Here is a 12,618-nt window from a genome sequence, read left to right as displayed (position 1 = left end):
AATTTTTTGACAAGCTGATTCCTAATTTGTCCTTGTTTACTTTCTTCACCTAGGAAGCCTCGTATACTATGGTTTTTAACAAGGTAGTACCATTGTTTAAAACACTGATATATCACGTATTGTAACTGAGTTTACGTGATCAGTTATACTAATTGGTCCGCTTGTAATCGAGTTTAACTTTAATTTTCGAAATAATATCACTCTGGTTATCAAACTTACTTTTAAATCTGTGTAAATATTACCTAATGGGACAAGAACAAAGTCAAACAAACACCATGGTTAAGCAAATTATGAATAATAATTACGATTGTTTTAGTGTATGATAAGTCAGATGGTAAACGCATCTGTCGTCAAGTATGTTTTACTTTAACGGTAAATAGATATTGGAAACCCCGTTACAAATAATTTATTTTCACGCATGTGGTGAAAAGAGTATCGAATTTCTCCTTTACAACTCTAGAAAGATAGTCTATTGGAAAGCAAGTTTCAGTTCAGTGCATTTGAATTTTATCAAAGTTGTCGACTTTCGAAGGTGTGGAAATAATATACTTCTTTTCATTGATTTAATTTTATGTAGTGAGGCGCTTTTAGGTTTGACAGCCAAGGGTTTTGTGCAAATTTTTACAAGTCTCTAATATCTACGAACAAAACTGTTTAGACAATCATGCAGTCGTAGTGACTATGGAAATTCCTGACCGAATTAATCGAGCTAAAACGGGTTAGAGTGAAACAGGAAAATCAAGCATATGTAAGTACAGTTTAATTTACATTGGTAATGTTGTAATTCTACACTATTTTTTTGTATATCATAGTCATTTTCAGGGGTGATTTTCCTTTTTAATGAATTTAGATGAAGAGATGAAGACTTAACACACACACACACATTTTAATTGGATGACGAATATTGCATACTCGGAGTCGAAAGCTGGTGATCACTTAAATCCAGGGACGCCATTTCAACTTTTCTCGGGGGGGGGGGGGGCACAACTTGATGGAGGATGGGGGGACTTGATTAGGCAAATATCAACGCGCTGGCTCTGGCTGAGTAACAGATGAGAGAGATAGCAATAGCAGGGACGTCATTTTAATTTTTTTTTTTTGGGGGGGGGTCAAAACTTGACGGGCTTGTTAATTTTCGTATATAGGCTACATCAATTTTACAGCACGTGCAAATTCGGTGATCTCTAGATTACATTATAGTTAATTCTCACGCTTGTGATCTCTAGATTACATTATAGTTAATTCTCACTGCTTGTGATCCCTAGATTAAATTATAGTTAGTTCTCACTGCATGTGATCACTAGATTACATCATAGTTAGTTCTCACTGCTTGTAGTCCCTATATTACATTATAGTTAGTTCTCAGTGCTTGTGGACCCTAGATTACATTCTAGTTAGTTCTCTCTGCATGTGGTCCCTAGATGACATTATAGTTAGATCTCAGTGATTGTGGTCCCTATATTACATTATAGTTAGATCTCAGTGATTGTGGTCCCTATATTACATTATAGTTAGTTCTCAGTGCTTGTGGACCCTAGATTACATTATAATTAGTTCTCTCTGCATGTGGTCCCTAGATTACATTATAGTTAGTTTTCACTGCTTGTGGTCCCTAGATTACATTATAGTTAGTTCTCAATGTTTGTGGTCCCTAGATTACATTATAGTTAGTTCTCAGTGCCTTAGATTACATTATAGTTAGTTCTCAATGCTTGTGGTCCCTAGATAACACTATAGTTAGTTCTTACTGCCTGTGGTCCTTAGATTACATTATAGTTAGTTCTCAGTGCCTTAGATTACATTATAGTTAGTTCTCAGTGCTTGGAGTCCCTAGATATTATAGTTAGTTTTCACTGCTTGCGGTCCCTAGATTACATTATAGTTAGTTCTTACTGCTTGTGGTCCCTAGATTACATTATAGTTAGTTCTCAGTGCCTTAGATTACATTATAGTTAGTTCTCAGTGCTTGTGGTCCCTAGATTACATTATAGTTAGTTCTCAATGCTTGTGGTCCCTAGATTACATTATAGTTAGTTCTTACTGCTTGTGGTCCCTAGATTACATTATAGTTAGTTCTCAGTGCCTTAGATTACATTATAGTTAGTTCTCAGTGCTTGTGGTCCCTAGATTACATTATAGTTAGTTCTCAATGCTTGTGGTCCCTAGATTACATTATAGTTAGTTCTCAGTGCCTTAGATTACATTATAGTTAGTTCTCAGTGCTTGTGGTCCCTAGATTACATTATAGTTAGTTTTCACTGCTTGTAGTCCCTAGATTACATTATAGTTAGTTCTCAGTGCTTGTGGTTCCTAGATTACATTATAGTTAGTTCTCAGTGCTTGTGGTCCCTAGATTACATTATAGTTAGTTCTCAGTGCCTTAGATTACATTATAGTTAGTTCTCAGTGCTTGTAGTCCCTAGACTAAATTATAGTTAATTTTCACTGCTTGTGGTCCATAGATTATATTATAGTTAGTTCTCAATGCTTGTGGTCCCTAGATTACACTTTAGTTAGTTCTTACTGCTTGTGGTCCCTAGATTACATTATATTTAGTTATCAGTGCCTTAGATTACATTATAGTTAGTTCTCAGTGCTTGTGGTCCCTAGATTACTTTATAGTTAATTCTTACTGCTTGTGGTCCCTAGATTACTTTATAGTTAATTCTTACTGCTTGTGGTTCCTAGATTACATTATAGTTAGTTCTCAGTGCCTTAGATTACATTATAGTTAGTTTTCACTGCTTGTGGTCCCTAGATTACATTATAGTTAGTTCTCAGTGCTTGTGGTCCCTAGATTAAATTATAGTTACTTCTTACTGCTTGTGGTCCCTAGATTACATTATAGTTAGTTCTCAGTGCTTGTGGTCCCTAGATTAAATTACAGTTAATTCTTTCTACTTGTGATCCCTTGATTACATTATAGTTAGTTCTCAGTACTTGTGGTCCCTAGATTACATTATAGTTAGTTCTCAGTGCTTGTGGTCCCTAGATTATTTTATAGTTAATTCTTACTGCTTGTGGTCCCTATATTACATTATAGCTAGTTCTCAGTGCTTGTGGACCCTAGATTACATTATAGTTAGTTCTCAGTGATTGTGGTCCCTATATTACATTATAGTTAGTTCTCAGTGCTTGTGGACCCTAGATTACATTATAGTTAGTTCTCTCTGCATGTGGTCCCTAGATTACATTATAGTTAGTTTTCACTGCTTGTGGCCCATAGATTACATTATAGTTAGTTCTCACTGCTTGTAGTCCCTAGATTACATTATAGCTAGTTTTCACTGCTTGTGGTCCCTAGATTACACTATATTTAGTTCTCAGTGCCTTAGGTTACATTATAGTTAGTTCTCAGTGCTTGTGGTCCCTAGATTACATTATAGTTAGTTCTCAGTGCTTGTGGTCCCTAGATTATTTTATAGTTAATTCTTACTGCTTGTGGTCCCTAGATTACTTTATAGTTAATTCTTACTGCTTGTGGTCCCTAGATTACACTATAGTTAGTTCTCAGTGCTTGTGGTCCCTAGATAAAATTAAAGTTAATTCTTACTGCTTGTGGTCCCTAGATTACATTATAGTTAGTTCTCAGTGCTTGTGGTCCCTAGATTAAATTATAGTTAATTCTTACTGCTTGTGGTCCCTCGATTACACTATAGTTAGCTCTCAGTACTCTAGATTACATTATAGTTAGTTCTCACTGCTTGTGGTCCTTAGATTATATTATAGTTAGTTTTCTCTGCTTGTGGTCCCTAGATTACACTATAGTTTGTTCTCAGCGCTTTAGATTACATTAATGTTAGTTCTCACTGCTTGTTGTTCCTAGATTACACTATAGCTATTTCTTACTGCTTGTGGTCCCTAGATTATATTATAATTATCGCTTACAAGTAAAACTATTTAATAAACTACCACTACAACAAACAATTTCTTGTTTTAATTTGTACTTGTTAAAACTTTAGTAAAGTTCAAAACCTTTTCGAGGTATTCGGAAACAACCCTTACAACCATACAGGAGAGCAGATGTAAAAGGTCTTCACTCCATAGTGTTCATCTCGAAAATGTTGGGGGGGGTGGGGTGTGTAACCCCAGCTTTACAATTTACATGTTTAAGGACTGAAATTCAGAAATGAATATAAACGTTTTTGACTATCGTAGATTTTGTGAAGTTTAAAAATGTAGCAAAATATATGCTATGTATTCTAGTGGCAGTTCATGAAATATGTTTGTATCCAGTCGTAATTACAATACCATAAACATTTTACTACCAGCACTTATACTTTCTTACAATGTATGGCTTTTCGTGCGCTTATTTGAAGTATATGTTTAAAATACATGCTTGACATCCACAATAGCTGCTGAAACTTCAGGCAGAGTTGCCAAAACAGGGCGATCTGGCGGTTGGGGATAGATTGACAGTTTTTCTGTATCGATTTGGAAAATATAATAGGAATTTGTTCTAGTTCCAAGCGCTTTAAAATTGCAAAATCTGCATAAAGCAACTGATTTCAGTCTTTTGGTTTCAAATGCAATCAATTTTGTTTACCGATTGCGGTCACGTCAGCCTTTCTAAATACCACCTGATTCTGACTGTTAGCACATTGAAGAGTTTCGAAATTGAAGGAAAATGCTTGTGTTTCTGTGCCGTACTAAACACCTCCAACCCAAAACGACACAGAAACATTGCGTTTATACACAAAGACACAGGTGTGCTAATTTTAACGAAGAAGGCACTATCCATTTAGCCCAGATTAACGCCTGTGGTGCCCGTGGTCTAAGTGGAATATATAATCTGGGGCACGGTTTCTACGGGATTTAGTAATTAGGCTTACGCGTATGCTTTTAATTCCATAAAAAACTCGAACTGGTGATTTATCTCGTACTTATACATTTTTTCTTTTGAAAGCATCTTAGAAAGGAACGGAAATCAAAGACAGGAAAAATAAAATGCAAAGCTAGATTCAGTATACCCATAGAGCCATCATTCCTATAGTTTTAAAGCTCAATTTGAGCTATGCTGGCACACACCTGACCCTGAACAAGGAGGCCCCGAAACATGATCGCATTCATTTACAGAATAAAATCAATTCAATGCATGAATATATTATATATTTATTTCATTGGCTTTCCAGGAATATATTTAACCCCAAAATGCAAATTTCATCGACCGCTCTGGTGGCCTAGTGGTTAGAGCGTCCGCCTCGGAAGCGGAAGGTTGTGGTTTGATCTCCAGCCGAGTCAAACCAAAGACTTAAAAAATGGTACTAACAGCTGCCTCGTTAGGCGCTCAGCATTAAGAGGTTAGTGTTAGGACTGGTCGGCCTGGTGTCAGGATAATGTGACTGGGTGGGACATCATGCTACATGCTAGACATCACTATAAACTGCTACACTGCAGACATCGTAGCGATATGACTGAACAATTGTTAAAGCTACGTTAAAAATCATAATCACACAAACACACACACGCACCCACACGCCCACAAATTTCATCATATGCTGCAACTTGTTCCTTCGAAATTTATTTTTTCAAGAGAGTGTGAGGGTAACTTATTTTCTAACTTCACCTCTTTGTTTCTACAGTTAGGATAAATGCGAATTGTTCGATTGTTTAAGAAGATGCTTTTATATTAAAAACATCTGTTAGCTATTGTCTACTATAATTTGTTTCTATACACTGGAACAGACAGCGATAATACTAAATGCTTTATCTGCACACTGTAACAGGCAGTGATAATACAATTAGCAAAAAGCTTTATCTTCATATTGTAACATGCAGTAATAATGCAAAATGCTTTATCTGTACAATGTAACAGTGATAAACATAAAATGCTTTATATGTACAACGTAACGAACAGCGATAATACGAAATGCTTTATCTGTACCCTGTAACGAACAGTGATAATACGAAATGATTTATCATCATACTGTAACAGGCAGTGATAATACAAAATGCTTTATCTGTACACTGTAACAGTGACAATACAAAATGCTTTATCTGTACACTGTAACATTTAGTGATATTATTATATGCTCATTTTTCCCCCGTTAACTTTACATTGTCAGAATCGTGCAATATTACCCGATATTGAACCCGCGCGCCAATACACATATAGCATTCACGTGCATAAAATAACTACTTTCTACTGTAAACAAACAATGGACGCAGACGCCAGCACTTCTGAATTGTAAACAAATCATGTACACTCGCGTAGAGGCGCTTTACGTTGTGGTTGTTCAAATTTGTTTCTGAATGAACTCAGACGTTTCGTGGACTGCCACATACCAGCTGCTTTGGCGCATTCCGCGTTGATACAATGTTTCGGATTTAGGCTAGCTACAATATATAACAGACGCAAGATAAGGTCCTTACAAATAACATACAAGTGACAATTCATATACTGTCTTCTTTAGAATGGCAAAAAATATACTTACAGTTTTATATCCTGAATTTCCTCAAAATGTACTTTCTTTGTTCTGCAAATCCGAATTACATGAGCCGTGCCATAGATTCTCAATCTGGATTACACATTTCGGAATTGTACTGTAATTTCGATGATAAGTGCAATCACATCCTCCTTACTGCACTCAAAATGAAATAAGCATTAAATTCCATAGCGTCTTTTGATAATAGCAATTGAAAGACTTCATATTTTTCCTACATTATTTTTTCAAACATTCAATGACAGAAACATAAACACATTTGCAGATGTCAACACGCTTCTCCCTAGCTTCTTCAATCCAATGTATTTCATATGGTATTGTCACATACAAATCCAGTCCATAATCACGAAATTTCCTAGCATCGAGAAAAATACTAAAATCTATCCATTCCAGATCAAATGGAAAAGTTGTCGCAATAAACATTCATTCACAATATGACTCCAAATTTCAGTTTTAACTAGACACGCCTTTTTCTTTCGAAAGTTATGTCGAGCGCGCGACTAAGTTCAAATTTATCTGGGCGGAGTTATGTGCGCAGTAATAAAGTTATTGTGTAATGATAAATATGCGCTTGGATATTTAGTTTGAAATACGGCATGCATTCATTTACGTTGTTTCTTGTAGTGTATTTTGTTTATATAAGTAAGCCTTAGGTAGAATAAAAAGAATGAGCGTATAATAAAAAGGTTGCTGCATTTGTATGGGAAAATATGAACTCGTTTTGTCGGAAGGATATACTGTACTCCCAAGGTCGTGCAGTATTCCATCCAAAAAACTCGTTCATATTTTCCCCATACAAATGCAGTAACCTATAAATACTAAAAGCTTTGTCATTACACTGTAACATACAGTGTTAATACAAAATGCTTTATCTGTACACTGTAACAGTGATAATTCAAAATGCTTTAGCTGTACACTGTGACGAACAGTGCTAACGCTAAATGCTTTATCCGTACACTGTAACATGTAGTGATAATACTAAATGCATTCTCTGTACACTGTAACAGGCAGTGATAGTACAAAATGCTTTATCTGTACACTGTAACAGTGATAATACAAAATACTTTATCTGTACACTGTAACATTTAGTGATAGTACTAAAAGGTTTATCATTACACTGTAACATACAGTATTAATACAAAATGCTTCATCTGTACACTGTAACAGTGATAATTCAAAATGCTTTATCTGTACACTGTGACGAACAGTGCTAATACTAAATGCATTCTCTGTGCACTGTAACAATGATAATACAAATGCTTTATCTGTACACGGTAACGAACTGTGATAATAATAACTGCTTTATATGTACACTGTAACGAACAGTGACAACACAAAAGGCTTTATCTGTACACTGTAACGAACAGTGATAATACAGAATGCTTTATCTGTACACTGGAACAGGCAGTATTAATACAAAATGCTTATCTTTGTACTGTAACAGGCAGTGATAATGCAAAATGCTTTATCTGTACACTGTAGCAGGTAGTGATAATACAAAATGCTTTATCTGTACACTGTAACAGGCAGTATTAATACAAACTGCTTATCTTTGTACTGTAACAGTAATAATGCAAAATGCTTTATCTGTACACTGTAACAGGCAGTATTAATACAAAATGCTTATCTTTGTACTGTAACAGGCAGTGATAATGTAAAATGCTTTATCTGTACACTGTAGCAGGTAGTGATAAAACAAAATGCTTTATCTGTACATTGTAACAGGCAGTATTAATACAAACTGCTTATCTTTGTACTGTAACAGTGATAATGCAAAATGCTTTATCTGTACACTGTAACAGTGATAATTCAAAATGCTTTATCTGTATACTGTGATGAAGAGTGATAAGACTAAATGCTTTAGCTGTACACTATAACATGCAGTGATAATGATAAATGCTTTATCTGTGCATTGTAAAAGTGATAATACAAAATGCTTTATCTGTACACTGTAACGAACAGTGATAATGCTTTATCTGTACAGTGTAACATGTAGCGATAAATAATAAATACTTTGTCTGTACACGGTAACAGTGATATACTAAATGTTTTATCTGTACATTATAACATGCAGCGATAAATACTAAATACTTTGTACACTGTAACAGTGATAATATAAATGCTTCATATGTACATTGTAACGAACAGTGATAATACTAAATGCTGTATCTGTACACTGTAACAGTGATAATACAAAACGCTTTATCTGTACACTGTAACGAACAGTGATAATACTAAATGCTTTATCTGTACATTGTAACATGCAGTGATAAATAATAAATGCTTTGTCCCCACAATGTAACAGTGATAATACAAAATGCTTTATCTGTACACTGTAACATGTAGTGATAATACAAAGTGCGTTATATGTACACTGTAACAGTGATAATACAAAATACTAACTGCTTTTTCTGTAGGCTGTCTTTATCTTTTTTGTTATATATGGAATGGGATACTGAGATATAAATAAACATGTTTGTAAATATGGCATAGGGAAAACAGCTCTGAGGATAATAGCAAAAACAATCCAACTCCCCTTTCCTCTTAAAATTACTTGGAAATATTAGTTGGTATAAAACTTGATGACTCTCGTCAGACAAAATAGATTTTTAAGAGTAAACTTTCAATTGGAACGAGCAGCAGACGTAGCCTAGTTATGTCGCTTTGGCAACACAGTGGCTATATATAAATATATCGCAATCGTATATTTCTACATGTATCGTATATTGGATACATTTCAATGTATACTTTCCAAAATGATTCACCTCGTTGACTGAACGAACTAGTACATATACATCTGTGGCATCTTTCGTTCTTAAACATATAGATGAAAAAGTTCAATTTTAATCTTAATTAGTTTTGTTTATTCTTTATTTCTAAACATTGAAACATGATACATCTCTCTCTCTCTCTATCTCTCTCGTCAAAAGGGACTTTAGCAGTTTTCATGGAGAAAGTTTTGTATATTTTGACCTGCGGAATAGGATTGGGCGATATCATTAATAATCTAATACTTTAGTTATGCAATGTATTTTCAAAAGAAAAAAAGCGCAAGTTATCTGAACAGTTGAAATTTGAGTACGTCTGTAGGGTAGAGAAATACCTGTATGATGTTTTCAAACGGGTAGTTTTCAGTGTGGTTGCTTTTTCATCTGTGTATGTGTGTGTGTGATCAGTCATTATCATATCTATGTCAATTTTTTTTAATGAAACGTGTATTCAATCCGCAACACATTAATGCAAGCTGCACATTTTTCTCGTTAGCCATTGTAGCCTTAATGAGTTAATGAAACCAATCCCCTAGGAATATTACAATATTTTTTTAATACGCCAACTACATATCATCTTTGTCAAGCAATACCGCATTTTTGTGCTTTTCAAAATTTATGGACGATATTCAGTCTGCGCAGTATAGGCAGTTGGACCAAGTTTCTTCTATCTTGTGGACTCGTATTATTATTTAAGTTGTCAGTTTTTGGTCTAAGATCCGCTGGATTTCAAATGCCTACAGGCTCTGAAGACGGGTTGTGTAGCTGGATTTCAAATGCCTACAAGCTCTGAAGACGGGTTGTGTAGCTGGATTTCAAATGCCTACAGGCTCTGAAGACGGGTTGTGTAGCTGGATTTCAAATGCCTACAGGCTCTGAAGTCGGGTTGTGTAGCTGACTCAAATAGGCGATTGACGAAATATTCACTCTTATATGGAAGGATATGTATCAGAAGGTGATGATGGATGATCAGACTAAACACGTGTTTAATAGTTTGCTTCCTAAATGGAGGTAACCTATTGAAAACTCGTCCATTAAAATTTTATTTTTCTTCCCGCATTTGCGTTCACCATGCTCTGCATTGGTAATGAACATCATCATCATCATCATCATCATCATCAATCCCGTAACCCAAGAGGTCGTTTGGGCACCGTAGATGACTTCACAACCAATTCTTTCCATCTCTTCCTGTTCTCTATTGCACTTTGGGAATCTCCAAAACTCATGCCTGTCCAATCTTTAATGTTGTCTTCCCACCTCATTTTTTGTCTGCCTCTTCTTCTGCACCCTCGCATTGTGCCTTGAAATAGTTTGCCTATCCAGATGATCTTGAGACTCAAATAGACAGTAATAGCCAAATAATAAAACAATCTGCAACACAGAGGAAAATACAATAAAGCTCAGCTTGGCATGATATTGGTGTTCTATACAGCACAATACCTATCTAATTATAAAGTTTCAGGTCTGTCAAACAAACAGTGCATGAGAACTAATCGATATAAATAAAATAACAGGAGACCATAATTTACCAAAGCGACAAGAAATTTAGAAGAATTTAAATGTAATTTTGTGCTCTTAGCTACCCAACCGAAATCAAGTTTATTCACATATAATAAAAAGTTGCCGAAGAGAGTCAAATTTGTGATATTCTGCTCTCCACAGCTACTGTGGTTATCAGAAATAAACATGTTACGAGAAAAATATTCGCATATTCAATCAGGAGATCAACAAGAATGCAGTACAACATGTACTTTATCACTAACTAAAATGTTCGATTTTGCGTGGGCACTTTAACTAATTTAAGAATAGCGTAAAACCAATGAACAATGATCTACATTTGAAACAGCACAACATACCGATATTAAAATGAAGTTACGAATATGAGCTTAAATAGAAAACAAACTATTGAAGTCCATTTGGTTTTAATCCCATTGTAATTTGGAATTAATACTAGTTGAAACAAGTGAGCAAGTGACAGTGTCTTGTTGCTCTTCCTCTCGAGCTCTGTGTGTGTGTATGTGTCTATATATATATATATATATATATATATATATATATATATATATATATATATACACACAACATACATTAAAAAAAACATGGCATTTAAAGTGTTGGTATAAAGCAAATTGATATACCAGTACTGTTGGTATATCAAATTGTAATCCGCCCATTGCACAATAATACACATATATAAACATTCTTACAACCGTGTGCTATTGATTCTAAATCAATAATGAATTTCCACACATTAATCATTAGTGATGTATGAAAATAACGACAAAAAGTGTTAATAATCCCCGTTTCCTAAATGAAATTAATATGGTACACAATTTCATCGCAATCGTTTGTTTTCTGTTTCCCCCTTCCATCTCATACATAACGGGAAAAAACTACGCACAAATCGGGATTGAGAGAGAAATAGGTTTTGGGTTGGGTGAAAATCTTGAAACTGAACTTACACCAACTAACCTACAAGAATATGGTTCATTGTAATGGTATGTGTGCACTTTCCTAGGGATTCATCTACAAAGCTGCAAACCCTGTCGTAATTTCTCGGTTACGTGGTACACATACTGTGATGTATTTAATGTTTGTTGTTGTTGTTTCTTAAACCTATTATAATGTTTTATAAAAGTATTAATTAATTATGAAAATGTCGCAAGGCCTCTCTCTCTCTCTCTCTGGACCATCGTAGCAAGATACGGGCGAAAATCTATGAAAAGAAGAGCGTAAAGGATTTTCGTTTGTGTCATCCCAGGTTGTCTCTGAACATATCAGTGATGGTAAAAGCTAAGTCAAACCGACCAAATGATGAGAGAGAGAGAGAGAGAGAGAGAGAGAGAGAGAGAGAGAGAGAGTTTTAAAGTCAACTGATCGTACCAGTTATACCAGCATTTCAGGATCCATCCGGTCCTCAATAACTACTATACTGTATCTTATTTGTTTAGGAGTATCTGCATGCACCTGGTGTGTGTTCATTTGATGAATGTTATAAGTACTAAAAAGTTTAGTAGAAATTTGGCAGAATAAACGAGAGTCAATTTCGCTGTTTATATAGTCTTACTAAAAAGACTTGTGTCAACAAACATGATATAATAGTATTCGTTGTATAAATGTATAGAACATCTAGTGCTAGCATGAAATAACAGAATTGGTTGTGTGAATGTATTGAACACCAGGTGCTTTTATGAAATATTAGTATTGGTTATATAAATGTATAGAACGCCTAGTGTTAGAAAAAAATAATAGTATTGGTTGTATAAATATATAAAACACCTAGTGCTAGTGTGAAATATTAGTATTGGTTGTATAACTGTATAGAACACCTAGTGCAATATGAAATATTAGTATTGGTTATATAACTGTATAGAACACCTAGTGCAATATGAAATAGTAGTATTGGT

The 12,618-nt window shown here is 34.8% G+C and overlaps 1 protein-coding gene across 1 annotated transcript in view; it reads left to right on the top strand.

Annotated features, from left to right (window-relative positions):
• Window positions 1-522: 522 nt before the first annotated feature.
• The window catches only part of LOC149786205 (uncharacterized), a 47,560-nt gene continuing 35,464 nt past the window's right edge, over window positions 523-12,618 (top strand). Inside the window, exon 1 of the mRNA XM_089976572.1 lies at window positions 523-748. Within this exon, the coding sequence (XP_089832698.1) occupies window positions 747-748 (2 nt within the window). The 5' untranslated portion in view covers window positions 523-746. The remainder of the gene's footprint in view (window positions 749-12,618) is intronic.

Source organism: Sinohyriopsis cumingii, chromosome 12 (genome assembly GCF_028554795.1).
Source record: "Sinohyriopsis cumingii isolate HCF-2022 chromosome 12, ASM2855479v2, whole genome shotgun sequence".
Lineage (NCBI taxonomy): Eukaryota > Metazoa > Mollusca > Bivalvia > Unionida > Unionidae > Sinohyriopsis > Sinohyriopsis cumingii.
This window is presented reverse-complemented; position numbering and strand designations above follow the sequence as displayed.